Raw genomic sequence first — 24,638 nt, 5'->3', positions numbered from 1 at the left:
GTTGGGAGCTAATGCTGCATATTAACTCTTGCTGCTCCAATTCCTGCTGAACAAATGGAATACTTATCTATTTTTTCCTGCCAATTGGAAAGATAAAGGGGAGAGTTTCACTTTATCAAAGAGATAGAAGCCATATCTACCTAATCTCTTTATTGGTTAGTGAATCTCCCTATTGGAATATTTTATGCTATAATGGGCACAATTTTAATATATTAAAAAATAAAAGTTATGTTATATTTCTACTCCCTCAGCTGTATATACAAAATATTTTGAGTAGAATACCCGTCAGTGAATTGATATTCGATATTTGTTTCGAGTAGCCCCGCAATATTCAACTACTCGAATCGAATATCGAATCCTATTATAGTCTATGGGGGGAAAATGCTCGTTTCAGGGGTAGGCAACATTCGATCAAATTATACTTACCAAGTCCACGAGTGAGGGCCGGGCTGGATCCTCCGAGAAGTCTTCTCTGTGCAGCGTCCCCGCGGCATCTTCCGGCTCTGAATTCACTCTGCCAGGCATCGGGCCTGGGCAGAGCCGACTGCGCATGCCTGCACTACAAGAAAATGGCCTGGGCTCACAGTCAAAGCGGCCATTTTCTTGTAGCACGGGCATGCGCAGTCGGCTCTGCCCAGGCCCGATGCCTGGCAGAGTGAATTCAGAGCCGGAAGATGCCGCGGGGACGCTGCACGGAGAAGACTTCTAAAGGTAGGAGAAGAACCAACGTTGATTGGCCGACTGTATAGCATTCGGCCAATTAATGCTGGTTCTGCATCGAACTTTTCCATTCGAATAGCGAGTGGTACTCGATCGAGTACGAGTATTTCAAATACCGTAGTATTTGATCGAATACCTACTCGATCGAATACTACTCGCTCATCTCTATCCCTAGTAGGGCTCACAATATCAGTTAATCAGAATATCTTTGTAGTGTGGGAGAAACACATACAACCATGGGGAGAAGATACAAACTCAATTCAGACGTTGTCTTTGTTCTGGATTTGAACCCAGGACTCCAGTGCTGCAAGGCTATAGTGCTAGCCCCTGTGTTGTCAATGTAGCAACCAATCAAAAGCTGAAATTGGTGGCAATGGGCAACAGCGACAGATTCCTTGCAAACAGTATAAATATTCAGAAATCAGTAGCACAGAATATACAATATGAATGAATTAGTAGTTTGTATTAAAGGGGAAAATACTTTTTCATTCAATTTCACATGCTAAAAAACCCTGTAAATTAAACACTTCTATAACTTTACTAGAAAAAAAGGCTCTTAACAAAGTCTTCAAATAGCACCAGTATATAAGCTTACAAAAAAACCATAGTAAATAGAATGAAGGCTCCATCCGTCCTATAAGAGAATCTGTCACTACTTGTGACATATCTGTTTGAGCAAATAATGGCATTCCCTATGATGCACCAATTCTGGATGATCTCTTCTCATAACCTTGCATTATGTCAATATTTATGAGCATGTTGCTGGTTACTTTTTTCCTTCTGTCTAAAATAACTGAATGCACAGGGAAGAAACCTTCTATCTCTGTATGTAATACTGCAGACTATCATGACTCATGCAAATGAAAAGTGTTCTCTTCTTATCAGTCATTATGTAGTTTGTTGTTTTGATCCTCTGACAAATCAAAGCAACAGACTGTAGTGTGAACCTTGCCTAATAGAGGAATGACGCAACTTAAAAATTCTAAAAAATGTAATTACTATTATATCATGTGGAATTCAAGTATTTACCAAACATGAAAGGAGTAGTCACAATTAAAGAGAACCTTTCACCACTTCCTCCAATGGTAGTTCTTAGTATCTGTTAATAGGCACTACTCCACTTATTCCTTCCAGCACAGTTGGAAATTGCTCTCTAGCCTCAACCATTCCCAGGCAACTAGTTTTGATGACTGATGTGCTATTTAAGCTCTGTAATGTCAGGAGGGAAGTGTCAGGAAGGGGTTTCAGAGTTGCAATCAATGTCTGGCAGTGTCAGAGCTCAGAATCATAACCCTTACCTGCTCCTGCCTGACACTGCCCAGAGTACAGAGTCTAAGAAGCATAGCAGGTGCCAAAACTAAAAGCACTGATTGCTCGGGAATGGAAGGGGCTGGAGAATAAACTCCAACTTTTACAAAATCAATGAAGTAGCGCTTATTAAATGATGTAAAGAACTGGACTTGTTGAAGGTGGTAAATAGTCCTCTATAAGTGGCACATAAGGACGATTAAGTTGTCTACAAAAAAACAACAGAAGCATGTCATTCTTTTTCACTGATGCTTATGCATCTTGGATTCATCACATCAATGAAAGTTTGTAATAAACAGACCCAGATACATTCAAAATATGCGAAATGATCTGACAAGATGTGAAAAGTGGATCATCCATGGAGAGCACACCATCTGAAACTGAACAGTGTGGCGTGCTATCCATGAAAAGCACCGACTGTTTATGGAGACATGTGAGTAAAGCCGTAGCCAACAGGTGCAAAATAGCTCTGAAAAACATATTTTTTCACAGCCTTTTTTTGCACCTGTGGGGCAGCAATTTTCATGGATTCTTAATACAAGGCTGTGTATGTAATATAGAGCAGAATTTATATGTTGATGGTCTGTGAATGGTCCATCAAAATATCATTCATTTGAATAGCCCTTATTCACTATAAGGCTGCATTCACACAGAGTAACGCCAGGCGTCATTTGTGTGTAATTTGTGTGTCTTTTACGGCCGGCATAAATCGTTTACATAGAGTTCTATAGGAAAAGACGGCCGTCATTTACGGCCGTCATTTACGGCCGTCATTGTAATGACGGCCGTAAGTGACGGCTGTAAATGACGGCCGTCTTTTCCTATAGAACTCTATGTAAACGATTTATGACGGCCGTAAAAGACACACAAATTACACACAAATGACGCCTGGCGTTACTCTGTGTGAATGCAGCCTAAAGGATACCACATTACCAAACACCACGTCTGGATTTTGTGTATTCAGTCAGAGATCTTTAAGTATGCAACTCCTAGATGCCCGCTTGCTGGGATAATTAGGCTAGCCAGGTATGTTAATGGCGTTCGGCCTGGGACAACAAAGCTTTGATTACAGAGCAGCCATCCAACATTCTTGAGGCTACACAGGTTGTATGTAGAGTCTGAACAGGTGATAATTAGGGTTGAGCAATCGGGAAAAGATCGGATTCCGATCGGCGATCGAGAAAATTTCACGATCGCAATCGGAATTCCGAACACGATCTTTTTAGGTGGGATCGAGATCGGTGATTATTTCCCACAATGCTTTGCTACTAGCCAAGCATTGTGGAAAAAGCTAACAATGTTAGCCTTCACACTGAGTATACCCTCTGCTCATTCTGAACATAATCTCGTTCAGAATGAGCGGCGTTAAAACAGATCCCATTGATTTCTATGGGTGCCGGCATACGATCGCTCACCATTGAAATCAATGGGAGGCTTTTTAACATATTGCTTTCCATGGGAGAATAGCTAACATCTCTAGTAGCTACTTACCTGCAGAGATGGCTGGTCCAGTGCCCGGTGTTCTTGGTCTTCTTTGCCTCGCTGCCCCCGCCTTCCAAGTCAGTGTTAAAGACCTAGGAAGAAGGCTGGGCTTAGGCTTAGGCTTAGGAGAGTGTGGCGGGTACAGGGTGGGGAGACGTGACGTCTCCCCTCCCAGTACCCGCCCACACTCTCCTAACCTGGGAGGCAGGGGCAACGAGGCTAAGAAGAACAAGAACACCGGGCTCCGGACCAGCCATCTCTGCAGGTAAGTGGACTCCAGGGGGGACTAAATAGCCAGAGGATTTTTAAAAAATCCTCTCGCTACTTAGTGATTAAAAAAAAATCACTACACAGCGTGGATTCTAACAAAGCGTTCAATTGTTATGTTCCATGCTGTATAGTGAATAGGAATGTTTTTAAAATCCGATCTCCGATTAGTAAAAAAATCCCATTGGCTTGCATTGGGATCGGAATTGGGATGGAGATCAGGTTCGAAAGAAAAATGATCGGAAATCGAATTTCAAAATCGATCCTGAAAAGTCAAGATCGGCTTCAACCCTAGTGATAATTCACCAAGGCAAAATACACAATTGTAAAATACATAGCTGGGAGTCTCTTATCCTCATAGCCACTGAAATCCAGTGAAATTAATACAGCTGTGTGACGACCGTTAAAAAAAACAACAAAAAAAACACCCATCACATCTCCAATACTCATTTGAATATAAGAATTGTCTTTAATGGGTTCAATCTACACAATTTCCTTTCTTGTAAAATTAAAGTGTCAATAAACATACTAAAAAGTCATATACATAGACTATTTTTTTTAGAACTTTGCCACTATAATCTATTGTATAACACATAAATAAAGCAACTCTATAGTATTTAGTGACTTAGATGGAAGTTGTCCAAGGGCTGTCTATCAGTGTTCTCTCTTAAGTATTATTTGGTATGTATTTGCCATCAACTCAACCTCTATGAATGATTCACAAGGACAGCTGGGTCAGAGAATATTGAAAATGAATGGTCCCTCTGGGAAGCCCAATAACAGAAGAGTTATCCAATTACCAGTCTGTTTGCAGGACAATTTATTTTATAGTTATCACATAGAATTGTGATGAGATTTAGAATTTTAAAGAAAGATTTCCACATCCTCATATGCTTGTATGTTATACAAAACTATTACATATAAATATTAGAGAATCATTTGTATTTGATTTATAATTGTAAAATATTCAACTTTATTGACAAAAAATCTTAAAGTCTTAATATGATATTTTAGCATTCTTATCATAATAAGCAACTAGATTCCCCTGCAACAAGGGCATAACTACTGGGATGCCAAAGGGCTTGGGATATATATTTTTTTTAATAGGACGTTACACTCCAGCAGGTAACGGGCACTATTTACTTACCTTTCCTCGCTCTTGTTCATGGCCGCAGGCCCTTCCCCTTCTACGGAGGCTGCTGTGAGAGGAGAGGGGATCGGTAAATAAGGCTGCAGGCTCGTGAAACCCACAAACACTGCTACCAGTATCTTTTCAGACCCCCAAGTATAATGATCAGAGGGCTAGGAGAGGTGAGGGAACATAAGAAAAACACTGCTACTTACCTCTCCTGCACTCCAGAGGGGAGCCCAACATTCACCTTGGGGCCACGCCATTCCTAGTTATGTCACTGCCCTGCAATTCTACTGAAAAAGCTTAGAGCACTATAGAAATCTATGATCTAAGGGTAAGTTCGCACAGTTTTTTGGTCAGGATTTTGAGGCTGTATCCGCCTCAAAATCCTGACCAAAAAGATGGCTCCCATTGAAATCAATGGGAGCAGATCAGGAGTTTTTTCTGGGAGCCGTTTCTTCAGGCTCCTGGGAAAAAAGAAGAGAGGTGCTCATTTTTCAGGCTGAGTCGCCTCGCAATTAGGCTTGAAGACACTCCCTCCTCCAGACTGGGCCCATTCATTGGGCCTAATCTGGAGTGGAGTGCACGGCTGGATGCTGCAAGTGCACTGCCTTTCAGTCGCAGCTACCCAGCTTTTGGACCAGAACCTGAGGCAGCCTTCGCCTCAGGCTCCGGCCCGAAAAAACCCAGTCTGAACTTACCCTAAGATCACGGTATGGTCACATGCACACAACAGAGAAAAAAAACAGACATTAAAAATGGATGAAATTGTCCATGTAACATCCATTTTGCATCAATGTGACACATTTTTCATCAATTTTCTGGACGTTTCTAATGTTTGTTTTTTTCATTACTTTGTCATCTGTTGAAAAATACGGATAAACTTCATTTATTTAAAACAGTTTCATGATAAAATGGATATGTGTTTGTCCCCATCAATTCTCATTTTTCTAACCTCAGACATTCATCTGCATGGGACCTAACAGGGCAAGAGGGATCCATGTGCTGATGGTAAAATGCAGCCATATAAAGGCCGGGTCAGGTCAACCTAAAATGCACTATTATTTCTCATGTATAAAACTATTTCACATATACAAATTTATGAATTGAATGTTTTTTAATTCTGCTGCTGACTACGATAAATGCGGTAACAAAATGATAATGCCTGAAATATCTCTTGTATTTTCTTTTCTCTGACAGGGGAACATCTTCGAGTATGTCCTCAGGAATATACATGCTGCACAACTAAAATGGAAAATAAACTTAGTCAGCAAAGTAAATTGGAGTTTGAAAATCTTGTTCAAGAAACAAGTCATTTTGTCCGCACCACCTTCATATTGTGGCATAGAAAATTTGATGGTAAGTGATTTGTCAGCAAAATAGTTTGCAATAGATACAATCTGTGATTATTTTTCACTTAATATTTTTATTAGTTATCTTTGTTTTAAAATCCAATTTCCTCCAATTTTTTTACAATTCTATGTAGCAGTAACATAGACAAAGGACAAATGTGCATATCAGGTCACAACGATGCAAGAAATGGGTGCAGTTATCCCAGGGATTTATCTGTCTGTGCACCATAAAGAGAGGGCAGAGTCACCAGGCCAAATTTTGTGGATGTATACCCTGTGTGTTTTCAATGTGACTTTTAATAAAGCTTGAATATTTTTACAAGATCATGATATTGGTTACACCTATTGCTAAATGCAGCAGTATTGTACAGGTAGGGAATTAGAGGCGAGAGCTGAAAGAATACTAAACTAATATTAAAGACTAGAGGTGAGCGAACACTGTTCAATCGAATAGGTATTCAATCGAATATCAGGCCGTTCGAGGTATTTGTTTCCATCGAATACCACGCGGCATACGCAGTAAAAATTTGTATCCCCTCCAACTTTCTCTGGCGTGTTTTTTGCACCAATAACTATGCAGGGGAGGTGGGACAGGAAATACGACAACGGAGGCATTGAAAAAAATTGGAAAAAAAACATTGGCTGCCGAAAACATGTGACCTCCCATTTATAAGAATAGCCAGCGCCATCTTCGTGTCATTTTGCGGCTTGTAGACGTAGGGACAGATGTGCTGCTGAGGTCTAGAGAGGATTAGCTTCTAGTAGGCAGGGAAAAACTGAAGAAAAACAACAACTCTTTTCAGAGCTATACTGCAGGGAGAGGAGTCAAGTTTTCCATGGGGTGTTCCCCCGAAACAGGAATACAGAGCAATTCAGTCCAGTTCTATACCCTCAACCCAGCTTCCCACGGGGTGTCCCCCCAAACACCTAACAGGGATACAGAGCAATTCAGTCCAGTTCTATACCCTCAACCCAGCTTTGCAGGCGGTGTCCCCCCAAACACCTAACAGGGATACATAGCAATTCAGTCCAGTTCTATACCTTTAACCCAGCTTTCCACAGGGTTTCCCCCCAAACACCTAACAGGGATACAGAGCAATTAGGTCCGGTCGAGCCAATCCTTCTATCATTGTTTATGCCATAGGTCCGGCTATGTACGCTCAATCCAGATATCCACGGTGTGTACCCCAAAACCTAAGTGGGATACACAGAAATACAGTCAGGCTATGTACGCTCAATCCAGATTTCCCTGATGTGTACCCCAAAAACCTAAGCGGGTTCTGGAACCACCGTTTTAATGGCTAACAATTTTAAAGGCCCTAAAACTCTGCTGGTGGAAGGCTCAACTCACCCAAAGGGCAAAAAAATCTGCTGGTGCAAGGCTGAAATAAGTTAAAGGGCCTAAAACTCTGCTGGTAAGAGGCTGAAGTCACCTAAAGGGCCTCAATCTCTGCTGGTTTGCTCAGCTTAAGGGCCTGTAACTTAATTTGGAAGGGCTAACGTTAAGGGACAGAAAAGTGAATTTTGGAAGGTCTTACCGCATCATAAACACACATACACACACATCCACAATGACAGTTAAGGGTGGGTAGTGTTGGATTTCCCATTGCCTATTCCATCTGTGGTTGTCATGGGCAACGCAATTTAAAGGGGTGCTTGGTAATGTTTCTTTAGCTTAAAACTTGGGTTTCTGTCCATCCAATTGGAGAGGAAAGAAGGTTTCCATGTATTTTCCCACTTTGATAGAGGTTTTTTGAGTGTGGAAAGTGTGTAGTTGATAGGCTGTGATAGTGGGGTAAAACTGTGACTTGGGCTTGTTAGATGCCCCCAGGCATGCTTCCCCTGCTGTCCCAGTTGCATTGCAGAGGTGTTGTCATCATTTCCTGAGGTGTCATAGTGGACTTGGTGACCCTCCTAAGTCGAATGGTGGGATCCCCTGAAACGAAGCATTTTTCCCCATAGACTATAATGGGATTTGATATTCATTCGAATAGTCGAATATTGAGCGGCTATTCGAAACGAATAACGAATATCGAATATTTTACCGTTCGCTCATCTCTATTAAAGACATTCCTGAGCTGCACGGCTTTTGTTGTCTTGTCTTCCTGTCTACAGCAGGTTAATGCACAATGTGTGTTACCTGTTATTACTTTCTTCCACACAGCTTTCTTCTTGATGTTTCCTCAGATGACAGTTGTGTGATGTGATATGATGTCAGGGAAATGTATTAATCCCTGCAATCCAGAATTCTCATGTGAAAAAACCCACAAAAAAAATATTTGAAACTTTTTGAGCTTATTTGCAACATAATACTTGTTTATCTCACTCCAATTTTGAAATGTGGGTAGGAGAGTGTGTGTGACTAACCTTCAGTAAGAGCACATTAAGGGGGTGGCATAGAAAGAGGAGAAACCTCTGGACGGAATTGTAAGACTTCAATAGGTGCTAAATGTATCAAACAGCATACAACATTTCATAGATTTAGCACAAATTACTAAAAAAAAGATTCCAACAACATTGACTTCACAAAATCCTCTAATATTACATTTCCCAGTGTATATAATGGACTAAATATAGCATAAAAGTTGTTCTTGCTGCTTTTGTAATGTAAAAAAAATAAAGATATTCTGCTTTACAATCCAAGCCTGTAAACCCATACACAACAAAGACTGGCCAGTCACACATTCCTTGGCTGAAAGTGCCATCTACTAATCAGTTGGACTAAGTGTGCATGTGTTCTTTTTTTTTTCTTTCTTTTTTTTTTTTTTTTTTAGGAAGATTGTGAACCCCCATATAGGGATCACAATGTACTTTTTTTTCCCTATCAGTATGTCTTTGTAGAATGGGAGGAAATCCACACAAAGATGGGGAGAGCATAAAAACTCCTTGCTACAAGGCAACTTGTGACTTACAGTGTTACTCCTAATTTGACCAATAGACCCTCATTTCTATAAACACTAACCAGACTTATATTTGAAAGGATTTGAATAAACAAAACACCAAAACCAGCGCCTATCAGATGAGTTACGTCATTGGGCTTTGAAACCTGGCAACAGGTCTTCATTAAAAAGGGTCTTTTGCATCCTTTGTGTTTTTAGTAAAGTGTGTATCACCTTCATCATATGTGGGCTTATTTCTTGTAAGAGAAGTAGACTATACAACTCTTTGTTGCACAATGTTGTGATGGTTGACTCATTGAAAAAGTTGATCTGGAAAGTTAGTATTACAAGTTATGGTTCTGGATATGGGATGTTAAACCATTGATTTAGTCTGGTTGCCATATTTTGAGTTGGAAAATGATGTTTTCCTTAATATGAGCCAGTTGCGACCCACCTCATGGGTTTTATTTTGCCTTCCTCTAGATCAGAGGTTCTCAAACTTATTTTGTCTACCGCCCACTTCGAGAATTAATTATTTTCTAGCGCCCCCCCAAATTTTTTTACTTTACTACATCTTAAGAATCACAATCGCAGTCATTATGTTAATATTGGAGCTTACCGCCATCTATGGTACAGTTTGACAACTTTTGGACAGGAAATAGTTACTGTCTAGTCCCCTAGATGGCATTACATGAGGAAACGCGTGTTAAGCGTAAAGGAGCAGTAAAGTTTGTGTTAAAAGCAAAAAAAAAAAAACAATTTTAAAGGGATAGCCTCATGAAGCTTGATCTGCCTTCTAAGCTGCCTAAAAATCTTCTTTCTTCCTGTTTGCTCGCGTCAATTAGCCCCGCCCCTAAATTACCATGTAGCTCCGCCCACCACACAGCGTGATCCTATGGGATGACTGAAGGGCCTGTGATGTCATCAAAAGGTCCTGTAGACTTAGGATTTACCTTGTACGGAGTTTCCTAAAGGACCTGGCTCCTCTGCCCACTAGCAGCCTGCTCTATATAATAAAGCTTTATCCTAGTGAACAGAGAGACCAGGTCCTTTAGCCCAGTAGGATTTAGACTGCTTTATATAAGAAAGCAGCACTTATTCCACCCCCCCCCCCTTTATCTCACAGCAGGGAGCTAGGTGATGTGTATGTGATGTGTATGTGTGGTGCAGACACAGGCTGGCTCTGTACACTCAGCCCCCCCTCCCCCCACACAGCAGGGAGCTACATCATGTGGCTCCCTCAGCAATGAGCAGGGGGCCAGGTGCTAGTGTCCATAATGAAGTGAATAAAGTAATATAGTGGACAAACAAAGCAGTTTTGCTGAAGCAGTGTATTTAGGAAAAGTCTTAAATCCACATTAACAAGCAGTATAGATAGAATCATTGTTATGATACCAGCCCTTTAAATTAGCCATCGCCCCCCTAAACCGCTTCAATGCCCCCCAATCTTCTCTGTGCCCTTTACTGCCCCCCTATAGGTCTCCAGCGCCCACAAGGGGGCGTTATCGCCCACTTTGAGAAAGACTGCTCTAGATCAACATGGAAGGAATATATGCAAAGAAGAAAAATTTGTCTCAGCCCGTATTACAAAAATGATAAATGTCTCTTACTGTTAATGCAGGAGTAGTAGGTGCTTGTAGTCATCCGGATGCCCGGGACGTCATGTCCGGCACAGACACAATAGAAGCAACAAATTGAAGTAGTCTCAGCACGCCGGATGATACGTTTTCTTAAAAAAATTTCCAAATTTTATTGTGGAGACATGCTCCAAGTTAAAAATATATATATATTGTTCTTGGAAAAGCAGTCGATGGATATGTCCTTGTGCAGACGGGACAGAAGGACGAATAAGCCTACGCGTTTCGGGGATATGACCCCTTAGTCATGGAAGGAATAGGTTGTACTTGATGGACCTTTGAAGTTTTTCATTCTTCTCAGCTCTATGTAAAACACACAACCCTCCCTGCATGAGTTGTATTCATTCCTGACCTTAGACTCATCTGAAAACATTATTCCTCAAATTGAGGATGATGAAATGTTCATCGTCGATAGTTTTATTGACTCCGTTTATGATAGTATCTGAACAGACAATATTAGTGGCATATCGGTGATTGTGATGTAGTGGACAAACTCCTCAAATTGCCGTAGTCCGGAGGGAAGTATGCTATGCTTAGTAATGATAGATACATTTAATTCTAACTTCATGAAATACATGGTCTCTGAGTCTGTGGAATGTATTGAAATCTCACAAGAGCTAATTTACACATTGGCCAAAAACATTAATTGACACTTATACAAAGTCATTATAATGTTTCTCTTTGAAGTAGTTTTTCTGTCATAAATTAAAGCTACAGAAATCAAAATGTCTATCAAGATTGCACTTCAGTGCTGGAACAGAGCAAAGTAAACATCATATATTTTTTCTATAATAAATTGTCATTACACCATGTGGAGTGATTTATCCAGATCTCCTAAGAGATATAACACTCGCAACTCAAGAACTTTTATGGACAGAAACAATAAAAAAAATCTCTTTTGAACATAAAATTGATTCTTACTGCTCATAATGTAAAAAAAACCCTGCTGCTTAATGCTTAGAGTGTGCATATTAGCCTACTGCTGAATGGATCTTTATTATTGGCCCGCACAGAATGGAAATAATTTATTTTCCAGAAAAAAGAACATTAAATTGTTGCCACAAATTTGTGACAGTAATCTAGAATCACCAGGGAATTTATTCAACCTTGCAATTAGGCCTGCGAGCTGTAACTGGCTTCTTGTTCTTTTTCAAATATTAAGTTTATTGAAATTCACGATCCAGTGATTTTTGTGCTATACTTAAAGGGGGAACTATCATTAAATGCCATTAAAATGTCTGCACAAAATTAATCACAATGACACTTTTATATTTGTGTACAAAGATATAAAGCAGCAATTATTAAGAAGGCTTTCCATCCAAAAGATTGAACTGGCAACATATTAGTAAATCAGAAGTTAGAACAGTAGCCAACGTTTGGCAATGACTATGCTTTATATACTTAGAGGTATTTTAGATTTTAATATCAATAATACATCAGGTACGGAGCCAATTTTTCCAAGAGGCACAGCAGGAAGCTCTTCCACATTTATTTCTGAAAGCGCATTTATTTATCTGATCTGACTATTGATCTGACTACTGACTACTGGAGTGTAAGCATCTCCCAACATGAGCTCCTGACTTTCATCAAAGTAAAACCTTGTAATTGAGCTACCTGCAAGACGAAAACCAGGAAGTATCGGCTCCATGGAAGACATAACTAAGCGAGACTAAAAACATCCCAAGAGAAAAATGAAATAAGAACAGAAAAAGGATTTTAAAATACAAGAGAAGATTCCTACAGACCTCAGACTGGCTGAATGCAACAGGAACATCACATCTGACCCCAGGATCCCACATCACAGAAGGTAGGGCCATCACTTGGCTAATCCCATAAGAAATCGGGGACACCCTCAGATTTTGGGAACCTGGGAGATTATAATATGGAATTCTTAGATGAACCTAGTATGAGCTCCATAGAACCTAGGACAAGGTCCCAGCACAGCAGGGGTCAGGCATCCCAGAAGGTGTGAAAGAAGCAATGTAGCCAACAGAGGACATTGACTGTTATGCGAAGAGTACTGTCTCTGTACACAGCGGGGGGCAGGCCACTCTACAGATTACATACCCTGATAACATGAGTGCCAATGAAAAGAAAAATGCAAAGAAAGATCTCCTCAAAGCCCATGCTGAGACCCTGTTTGCTGATTACACATCAAACCAAAGAATGACTAACCTCATTATGCACACCGATTACATAAGAGCCTGGCAGCATGCAATATGTGACTGCTACAAGAGTACAACAACAGAAGAGGCGGATACAGGCAAAATAACAATCAGAATAAAAAACCCACAAGGGGCCGGCGAAGTGATTCTCACAACAACCATTTTTAATAATGGGACTTTAATGATTCAAGGAAGAGAAGATAGGCTTCACCAATATATAGAAAAATTCCCAGAAATCAAGAATCAGGCACAACTAAAAAGGGGCACAGACACAGGATCACCCACTGACTCAGGTGAATTACCCGTGACATCCCCCAACACTGCCAGTACACAAGCCAGCAAGCCCTCCCCCGACTCCTCACACCTCTCAGTAGAGTCCCTCACAGAGATTGTATCCCGGCTGGAGAGAGATTTTACTATCTATAAACACAATTATAACAGAAACTGTAATGTCAACGAACTGTCCAGCACAAATGGCGACACAAAAGCCATCCACAAACTTATCCAGGAAAACACAAATCTGAGAAAAGAGATAGCAGCCTGCCAGCAAGAGAATGTCAAGCTGTGGGATAAAATGACGCAGTGCCTACAAGAAATCACAGAACTAAAGGAAGAGTTATCAGGCCTGAAACTACAGACACAAGAGATAAGATCTAAGGAAGAGGGGGAGGAAAACACAACAGACTCTGATCAAGGTATCAATAAGCCAGAAATGCCTCACACATCACAAGAAAGCCCAGAACTGCCCATCACCCCAGACATAGAGCCAGAGAGAACCCAAACAACGAGAACCTCAAACCCAGATATAGTCCTGATCATAGACTCCAATGGCAAGTACATTAATACAAGAAAGCTCTTCCCACGGCAAAGAGTCAAGAAAATCCACAGCCCAACCATTGAAAAAGCCAATACCGTCATTTGCAAGCCTTTCTTCACTACCCCGAAACACATTGTCATACACACAGGCACAGAAGATCTCACTGACCAGCCCCAACAGACAGCGGGCCAACTGGTCCAACTAGCAGAGAAAACAAAGCAACAGTTCCCAGACAGTAGTATCATCCTGTCATCTCTGCTCCCACGAGAAGACATTTCTGAAGCTACCATCATGGGGATCAACAAAGAGCTGGCGACCAGAATCAGACAAACATCAGGCATCACCCTGGCACAACACCCCTCCATAGATAAGCGTCACCTATATGATGACAAACACCTCAATAAACATGGCGTCAGCCTCCTAGCGAAGGAATTCAAAGACTTAGTGCTCAACAGAGCCCCCGGGCCTAGACAACAAACAAGACAAAGAACCATGGAAATAATACCCGACAACCGCCAATATCCAAGACAGAACCCCCCAAAGATGCCACCTATCAAGAAAAAGCCAACCAGAGCAACCCAGAGCACCAACATAGAGACAATAAAGAGAATAGAGCATGCGGTTACTACAATGGCCACAACAGCAATGCACATAAACCAATACCTGGCCACACTGCAACCAACCAAGAACCCAGCCCGTCCTCTGCAGGACAGCTCATTACAAGGTTTACACACTGAAGATGAAATCACTAACTATCAGTAGTTGGAACATACAAGGGCTGAACGCCTCAGCCTTTGGATCTAAATCAAAAGATCCAGACTTCATAGACAGACTAAAAAACATAGACATTCAAATCCTCCTAGAGACATGGACCCGGGCAGATGACGAGTCCCTAACACCCATGGGCTACAAGGAATTCTCAGTGCCCGCCCAGAAAAATAAGACCACCAAACATGGCCGCCACTCAGGAGGCATACTAATATGGTACAAGGAGGAGCTCAAAGAACACGTAAAAGCTACCAAACGTGGAACTAATCACATATGGATAAAAATAAGCAGCTCCATCCTCAGCGGCCAGCAGGACATCTATCTCTGTGCAGTATATATGCCCCCACCAGGGTCCCCCTACCACGACCCCGACACTTACGAGGTCCTACAAAGGGAAGCTGTCCACTTCCAACCCAAAGGCAGAGTACTAATATGCGGAGACCTGAATGCAAGGACAGGCACAGAGTTAGACTACCTGCCTCCTGACGACAACCCACATACGCACGGTAGTGAGATCCACCACCCAGAACCCACACAGACAAGAAGAAACAGCCAAGACAGAATTGTCAACAAGAGTGGGAGACAACTGCTGAACATGTGCCGAAGCCTAGGACTGTACATAATAAACGGACGTACCACAGGCGATCCCAGAGGACGATTCACACTAAACTCTCAAGTGGGCAACAGCGTGGTGGACTATGCCATTACAGACGCAGACCTGTCAGACATTGAAGACTTCACAATCGCACCTGACTCCCATCTATCAGACCACAACCAGATCCTACTATACATGAGAACCAGGAACAAAACACCCATACATGAGCCCCAACAGTCCGGCCTCTACAACCTACCAAGACATTTCAAATGGGCCAACCACCAGGCCATAGAATATAGCAACGCAACCAACCGACCCGAAATCAAGACACTGCTCACAAACTTCCATACAAACAACTATCAGCCAGACCAACAGGGAGTCACCAGAGCTGTGAAGGATCTCAAGTACATCCTACAGACCACAGCAGAACTAGCAGGCCTGAAACGAACCAAACCCATAAGACAAACCAACAAACAGTCCCACAAATGGTTCGACAGCGACTGCAAAGCACTACGTCATACCCTAAGAACAGCCTCCAACCAAAAACACAGGGACCCCAACAACAAGGAGGTGAGGGAAGCCTACAGCAATCTATGCAAGCAATACAAGGGCACCCTCAGAGAGAAGAAACAGAGATACCTCTCCCACAAAATTGAGCAACTAGAGGACTCCCTCCAGGACAGCTCATTCTGGGAGACCTGGCACCACATGGGCACAAAGCCCAAGAAAAACTCTCTCCACATCCAAAATGGCAATATCTGGCTCAACTACTTCAGAGGTCTCTACAAAAACATCCCAGAAGAAGAACTAACTCCAGAACAGCAACAGATAATCACCAAACTGAGGGACATGGAGAAAGTCATCAAAGACTTCCAAAACCCTCTGGACTCGCCAATCACTATAAAAGATATACAGGAAAGAATTGTCCTGCTGAAAGGCAAAAAGGCCAGTGGCCCTGACGGCATCCTACCAGAGATGATCAAATACAGCCCTCCAGCAATACACGTGGCACTGGCAAAGCTATTCACCCTCGTGCTCAATGCTGGACACTTCCCCGAAGACTGGAACAAAGGGCTCATAACCCCCATCTACAAGAATGGGGACCAATATGACCCCAACAACTACAGAGGGATCTGCGTCAGCAGCACGCTAGGGAAACTGTTCAACAGCATCATCAATAACAGAATCCTCACCTTCCTCACACAACACGGGGTCCTCAGCAAGAGCCAAGCAGGGTTCATGCCAAACCACCGCACCACAGACCATATCTACACCCTGCACAGCCTCATCAAGACGCACGTCCACAACACCAGAAGAGGCAAGATATTTGCCTGCTTCGTGGACTTTAAGAAGGCGTTTGATTCAGTATGGCACCCAGGCCTACTTCTAAAACTCCTAGAGAGTGGAATAGGAGGAAGAACGTACGACGTCATCAAGAGCTCCTACACACAGGACAGCATACTTCCAACAGGCCCGAGGGGTCAGACAAGGCTGTAGCCTGAGCCCAACGCTCTTCAACATCTATATCAATGAACTGGCTACAGCCCTGGAGGCCTCACCAACCCCAGGCCTCACCCTGAACAATCGAGAGGTGAAGTTCCTGCTATACGCCGATGACCTCCTACTCCTGGCCCCCACCGAGAAAGACCTCCAAGAAAGCCTGTCAGTGCTGGAAAAATTCAGCACCACATGGGCCCTACCCATCAACCAGAAGAAGACCAAAATCATGGTATTCCAGAAGAAGGGCCACAATAAAGCCTCCACCACCTCACAATTCACACTGAACGGCTCCACACTGGAGAAAACCAACAGCTACACCTACCTGGGGCTGGAGCTCAGCCAATCAGGAAGCTTCAAAGCAGCAATAGAAACCCTGAAAGCAAAAGCCTGCAGAACCTTCTACGCCATCAGAAGACAACTGTACCACCTCAAACCACCGGTGAGGGTCTGGATGAAGATATTTGACGCTGTCATCTCCCCGATCCTTCTCTATGGCAGTGAGGTTTGGGGCCCAGCCACCTACCCAGACCAGTCAAGGTGGGATTCCAGCCCAACAGAGAACTTCCACCTGGAGTTCTGCAAATACCTGCTACATGTCCATCGCAACACCACCAACATAGCCTGCAGGGCAGAGCTAGGCAGACTCCCCATATGGCTCACCATACAGAAGAGGGCGCTAGCTTTCCAGGCACACATCCAGGGGAGCAAGCCTGACTCCTACCACCACCAAGCATGGCTAAGCCACCTGAGCAAACCAGACATTCAACAACCAAACAGCAGCCAACCACCAAACCAAAAACTCCAACAGATGATAACCAAGGCCGAAATAAAGGCGACCACAGAGGCAAACAGAGAGCGGTACATTGAAGAATGGAGAAACGAAATAAATAACTCCAAGAAACTCACCGTGTACCAATCCCTACAAAGGGACTACACCATGGCCACCTACCTGGAGAGAATACGCCACCCCAAGCACAGACAGACCCTGAGCCGATACAGACTGAGCGCCCACAACCTAGAGATAGAGACGGGGCGATACAGACAGACGTACAAGCCACGGGAGAAGAGACTGTGCCAGCACTGTGACCAGGGGGCCCTAGAAGACGAGACCCACTTCCTGCTACACTGCACCAAATACTCAGCTATGAGGGCCGTCTACTACCAAAGACTCTCTGCCCACATCCCAGACTTCATATCTGCAGACGAGAAGAGGAAACTCTACATCCTACTGGGAGAAGAAGAGGCCACTGTGGAGATCGCTGCCCAATACGTGTCCAGCTGTCACCAAACAAGAGGAAGATGAGACTCCATGGACTGTTATATTTATCCCAAAACACCCGCCCCACCCACCCCCACCCCCACCCCCCACCTCCCCATATAGCAGTCACCAACGAAGAGGAAGATAAGACTCCATGGACTGTTATAACCGAACCCCCCCCCCCATACCCACCACCCACCCAACCCAACTCCCCCCCCCCACCCACCCACTTTACTAGCTTTGGCAATGCCAAATACCTATTCGGACATGCCAATAAAGCATTTTTTGATTTGATTTGATTTGATTTAGTATATTATCATTATTTCCAGAAACAGTGGCACTCTTATCCATGGCCTGTGTATGGTATTGCAAGTTTTTTTTTTAATCATGGACAAACTCTTCAAGGCTAAGGTCCCACGTAGCAAAACTTGGCTAAAAAACACTGGAAATTGCAATGAAAATGCATCATGAAAAATGTTGAGTTTTTTTGCTGTATTTTTCTCTGCTTTATTTCTTCTCCTATTGAATCTTTAGGGAAAACGCTCACAATTCCGCAGTTAAAATTAACGTGCTGTGTTTCTTGACACAATGAGTTGCACTTGTTAAACTCGATCCATGTGTTCACTGGATTTACTGACCTAACTTTCATGCCAGCAGCCAGACTCCTAGCATCATAGTTATGTAGTCGGTATGGGACCGTATGTTTCTGGGAGGCAGGGACTCCTGGCATCATAGATAACTATTAGACATGAGCAAGTAGTGTTCGATCAAGTAGGTGTTCGATCGAATACTACGGTATTCGAAATACTCGTACTCGATCGAACACTACTAGCTGTTCGAAGTTTAAGGTTCGATGCAGAACCAGCATTGATTGGCCGAATGCTATACATTCTGCCAATCAATGCTGGTTCTTCTCTTACCTTTAGAAGTCTTCTCCGTGCAGCGTCCCCGCAGACGGAATTCACTCTGCGTAGGCATCCGGCCTAGGCAGAGCTGACTGCGCATGCGCGGGCATGCCCTCACATGCGCAGTCGGCTCTGCTCAGGCGTCAGGCCGAGCAGAGCTGACCGCGCATAACCCGATGCCTAGGCAGAGTGAATTCAAGCCGGAAGACGCCGCGGGGGCGCTGCACCGGGATAAGACTTCAAGGAGAATCCAGCCCGACCGTCACTCATGGACTTGGTAAGTATAATGTTAGCGAATTTTGCCTACCCCTGAAACAAGCATTTCCCCCCATAGACTATAATGGGGTTCGAAATCCGTTCGAACAGTCGAACAGTGTGCGGCTGTTCGAATCGGATTTCGAACCTCGGACATTTTAGTGTTCGCTCATCTCTAATAACTATGATGCTGGGAGTTCCGCTCCTGACATAAAGGTCAGCCCAGTAAATCCAATGAACACGTGTGTTTGTTTTAGTAACTAATTGTATTTTCATAATAATTAACAATTGTGAAGCCTCCTCTAAGGCCGATTTCACATGCAAATCCGCGTGTGCATATTCCATCGCGGCAGCCGGGGCAGGATGCCGGTGCATCCCGGATTAGGCCCAAATTAATGGGCCTAGTATGGAGGGTGCTGCCGCGAGGTGGACACCACGGCTGATTTAGCTGCAGTATCCACCTGAAGAAAGGGCAACTCGCGGTCTACATAGACCACCATTGTGTGGGAGGCGGATTATGATGTGGATTCTGAACCATAATCCGTTCCCACTGTGCCCGTGTGAATGAGCCCTAACATTCTCTCATTGTATTGTTCTTCCTAAAAATTCCTAAAAAATTGACAACTAGGTGTTACCAAGAGGAAGTATTTTCTTCCTAATCTTAGACAAAGGTCACACATTGGGGAAACACACTTTGGCTTTAGCTGTTACGGATGCAACAACATCCACTATAATAAAAAGAAATGTTTTAACTGCAAAGTGAAAGAGATTTTGTGTAAACCTCAAATTGCAGAAAAAAAAGCATGCTGAAATTTTAAAAAACTCATGCCTATTTGAAAATTGTAGTATGTTAATTTTAATCTGTGGAAATGCTGCGTTTTTCCCATAGACATAAGTGGTGGGAAAAACACAGCAAACAAGCTCTGAAAAACACAAGGGTTTTTAAATGTATTTTTGGAATGTTTATTTGCTGTGTTTTGCTACATGTGGCCTTAAAGGGGTTGGCCACTTTCAGACCAATATTGAGAGACAAATGTCATGGTTTGTATAATAAAAAGCTGTACAATTTTCCAATATACTTTCTGTATCAATTCCTCACAGTTTTCTAGATTTCGGCTTGCTGTCATTCATTCTGTTACTTCTAGTGGATAAAAGTCTGCCATGGTCATGTGATGTACGGTCCATGGTCATGTGATGAGGACACAGGTGCACAGCTCGTTATCGTCACAGCACAATAATCAGACATCTGCCTGGTAATCAGCTGTTCACCTCAAAACTGATGTCAGTGCTTATGGGCCCCCTAAGGCTCCAGGGTGCCAATACACCTTCTGCATCCCCTCAAGTTATGCCCCTGCTCTGACTGCCACCACATTTTCAGGTTTAATGCAAAGGGTTGAACAAAAATATCCTGTGAAACATTTTGGAATTGCAACCATTTTTCTACAAAGCCTCCTGATTTCAGGGGTTCAAAAATAATTGGACAAATTAAAATGACCATAAATAAAATGTTCTTGTTTAATACTTCATAGAGAATATTTTGTAAGCAATGGCTGCCTGAAGTCTGGAACCCATGTGCATCACAAAATAATGGGTTTCCTGCTTTGTAACACTTTCTTAGGCCTTTACTGCAGGTGTTCAGTTGCCAAGTTGCCACTTATTTGTAGATGTTTCTTCGTTTTGTGTTAAGCATATATATATTAATTGTTGTGATTGAACTGTATGCCTCTGTGAGCTACGCACCTAAATACATCTGCACACTATGTGCATCACTGTACAGTTGCTATGTAAACCGGTTTTAAGACCTGAAAGATCATAAATGTCACATCTACAAACATTGTGAAAGTCAGTGTCAGCTATTTTTCTCCTTTGATCTACAGTCTGATAGTAGTAATGGTTCTAGAAGTACTAAGAAGTGAATGGCAGTACAGACCTTGTTCTCACTGAGGTTATTTTACAATGTTGTTGCTGGGATTCCCAGTATATATTCTCCACACTACAGCACTGATCACTGTTGCTTTAAGGTTGCCATTTCAACATGTGAAGCTTTCACTGACTCTGCAGTTAGTCGGATCTCTGAGACGCTAAGCCAATGAGCGGATGAGGAGGGATTTTTAGTCTGTTCAGAACTTCTCATGTGCCTGCTATTAATTGTAACTAGCTAGTCTCAGAACATATCTGTTGGTTTGCTGTACTCCTGAGTTTGCCTTGTTCTACTGAATATCCGTCTGTTACTGATTTGGCTTTGACTGTTAACACTTGGACTTGATCTACTAGTTCCTTCAGTTTTGGGAATTGCTACTACAGTCAAGAGCAAAATAAAAGCATGAACCTTAGACATGAAAGATCACAGTACCTTAACAGTTATCTTAACCTTAGTGCACATCATTTGAGATAACAAAATGCTTTTGACATCTATTTATAACATCTCTTCAAGTCTGCATTCATAAAGTTTACCTGTCATTCCAACAAAAGTGGAGCCAAAAGCATGCTCTTCAATGGGTTAAAACAGATTTTGGTTCAATTAATATTATTGTTTAGCCACACACTAGCCCTAAGCTGTTGCTTTTTTCTTGCCAGTCACTGAATTTAAGTGAGCACTTACCATGCCCAAGCCTTCTGCTAACACGATCTGCCATAACCCCTCACTTTCGATTATGCATTGAACTTTCCTAACCAGCAATGACTTCAGACTCTCTGCTGTTGGTTCATGACTTTGCAGGAGCAGATAGTGGAGTGAGACATAAACAAAGGAACGTGGTTCAGGCTGGTGAAACCATTCCTGACAAAGGGTCAGCAAGAGACTTAGGGTCCCAGAAACACTGCAATATGGAATGATGGCGATGTACAGCAAAGATATAGAGGTGAGGAGCCTCAATTGCTTGCTGATAATAGTGAGCAGAGATAGAGAAAAGTAAGCAGAATGAGGAGAGAAAAGTAAAGTGAACATGGTGTACATAGGAGACTTCAGCTTCCCACAATTCCTGCAATCTAAGGCTAGGTTCAGATGGCATAATTATTGAAGATGATTTTGAAGTGGATTCAGTGGGATTCAATGGGAGGCAGCAACAGGCACTTATTTTATTTTATTTTATTTTATTTTTTTTGGGGAGGGGCACATTTCTCTACCACAGATAGTACGGCTGATTCAGGCACAGAATCCATAACATGAAGCTCATACTGATCATCCCCCTGTGGCTGCTTTATATTTCTGCCTGCTCTACAGGGCTAAAATTTGGAACGAAATCTGGAATAGAATCTTGTCCAAATTAGTCTCCAAATTCTGCTGTGTGGCCCTAGCCTAAGTGTCTTTATTTCTGGAGACAAATTTCACTTGACAAGTGGAAATGAAAGCAATTTAGACAAAGGGAGATATCTTGTGCCCAGGACTTTGAAGTATTTTTCAGGCAGAAATATTTTTTTTCGATAGATAAATAATTTTCAACATTGGCCACCTAAGGGTCAAAAGAATTTGCAGCTGATTTTGAAGCAGCTAGTAGAAAAAAAGAAGCGTCCTGCTCATTGTTCAGGTAGATTCTGCCAGAAACTCACATTGAAATGAATAGGAAGCAGATTTGTTAGGTTATGGTAGGTGACACCAGTATGTCACAGTCACAGACATGTGTCTTTTCTGTGCTTTTACTGCTTAATGCATGTCGTAGTGGTCATTTTAGTTAGTCTGAAACAAACCGCAAATTATTTTGTTTTGTTAAAAATTTAACAAATTAGAATAATCTGGTTGAACCGAGCCTGGAACAAATAAGTGTGCCCATCTCTACTAAAAACCCTCCACTCAATTTACCCTTGAGGTGCACTTTCCAAAGTGTGAAAATTTTGACTTTAACTTTAGACTGACATGGGCCTAATGCAGCTTAGGCCCATATCACATCTGCACATGGGTTTCCATTTGGGGGTCCACTTGGGGACCCCCTGAACGGAAACCAAATCCATATAAAAAGCAGTTACCTTAGGAAACCCGTGGACCCCATCGACTATAATGGGGACTGTATGGTTCCCACTCTGTTTCCGCACGAAAAATGCGGAGAGAAAAGTGCAGCTTGCAGAATTACAATATGGCAAATGTCCAAGTATTCGGCTTTCAAGTGTCAGACAGAACTTAAAAACTATAAGATCTCTTTTTCAAACAGTAGAAGGCATAAAGTTACAGATGAGACCTTACACAGAGTTACTTTAGATATGTACTCTGGAGATAGACAAATGTGCACTTCCGCTTATGAGAACTATGACTTCTGTCACTTTGTAGTATCCTGGTAGTGACTTGCAATGTGTTCTAACTTTTTATAAAATTCAATAATAATCATATAGTTCTAAATCATAACTATTCTGTGTGTTGTATAAAACCTACTTGTGTTCCGTTGATCTAATTTACTTGGTCATTATTTTATTTCCACTTCACTTGAATTTTAGCTGACACCATGAAATCTTTTGGGGACTAATAGCTTTATTTTTCTCAAAAATAATATGGAATAGATTTTCAACAAATCATCTCTAGTTTGTGCTGTGAAACTGATGGCAGAGGGGTTTCAGTGTAAATAAAGCTGTGCAGACAACCATGAAATTGAGAGAATTTCTGAAGCCTGTGGGAAAGCTAAAGCTTGGGACCTCAATATGATGTGACTCTCTGTTTACTGATTTGTCTTCTCAAATTGTGGAGACATGAAAGCAATCAGAAATAACTATCAAACTAGCCACTTAAAGATGATCACATAAAAGAAACTGCTATAATATCCATAGTAGCCTTTGAGAATATTTCTATATTTCAAGAGTTTTTACAGATAATATTATTTTGGAAACCATTTTATTGACATGACAGAGTAGCTTACATTGGATACTATCACTAGGGTTGGCTTATCTACAATCTTTATTATAATAAAATAACACCACATGTCTGTATGCCTTTCTATGTTCTCATCACCTGTACATTTACAGTAGACTTTTCTCTCCCTAAGGGCCAATGAATATCAATATAATATCTATATGTATTGTACAAATTATACTAATATATACAAGGCACATATAAATATCTAACAGGGAGCACATTATAAATGTATCTATAATACTTAAAAATGTAACTGTATAAAAAGTATCTATTCTGGAGTGATCTTTGTTGGTCAGACAGTCCTGTTGGAGGGTCATAATGGTCTTCAATTTCCATTATTTGTACACAACCTGTCTGACTGTGGATTGTTAGTGTCCAAATTCTTTAGAAATGGTTTTATAACCATTTCCAGCCTGATGAGCATGAACAACTCTTCTTTTGGTTCTCAGAAATCTCATTTATTCATGCCAGTATATACTTCTACGAACATGTTGTGAAGAGAAAACTTTGATAGATCAAGTTGTCCTCTTATATCTGATTGTCGTCCCAATGATTGACAACCCCTCACTCTAATTTCACCTTCAGTCCTGCTAATCCTAAAGGTTTACATACTTTTTCCACTTTCAAATATGGGATATTGGGTCATTTCTTCTATCTATAAGGCTATAGGCATGATACCATCACCCAGTGAGAGATAGTAGTGTAATACAAGTCCATAAAAACGGTGAATGAGCTGTTGCAATATCTAATTATATGGTTAC

General features: G+C 42.0%; 1 protein-coding gene across 1 annotated transcript in view; it reads left to right on the top strand.

Moving 5' to 3' along the window:
* GPC6 (glypican 6) overlaps positions 1–24,638 on the top strand; it is a 552,892-nt gene that overhangs the window by 142,612 nt on the left and 385,642 nt on the right. Inside the window, exon 2 of the mRNA XM_075265383.1 lies at positions 6,110–6,268. Within this exon, the coding sequence (XP_075121484.1) occupies positions 6,110–6,268 (159 nt within the window). The remainder of the gene's footprint in view (positions 1–6,109; positions 6,269–24,638) is intronic.

The sequence above is a fragment of the Leptodactylus fuscus genome, chromosome 2, assembly GCF_031893055.1.
Source record: "Leptodactylus fuscus isolate aLepFus1 chromosome 2, aLepFus1.hap2, whole genome shotgun sequence".
Lineage (NCBI taxonomy): Eukaryota > Metazoa > Chordata > Amphibia > Anura > Leptodactylidae > Leptodactylus > Leptodactylus fuscus.
Note: the sequence above shows the minus strand (reverse complement) of the source record. Positions and strands in the feature narration are given on the sequence as shown.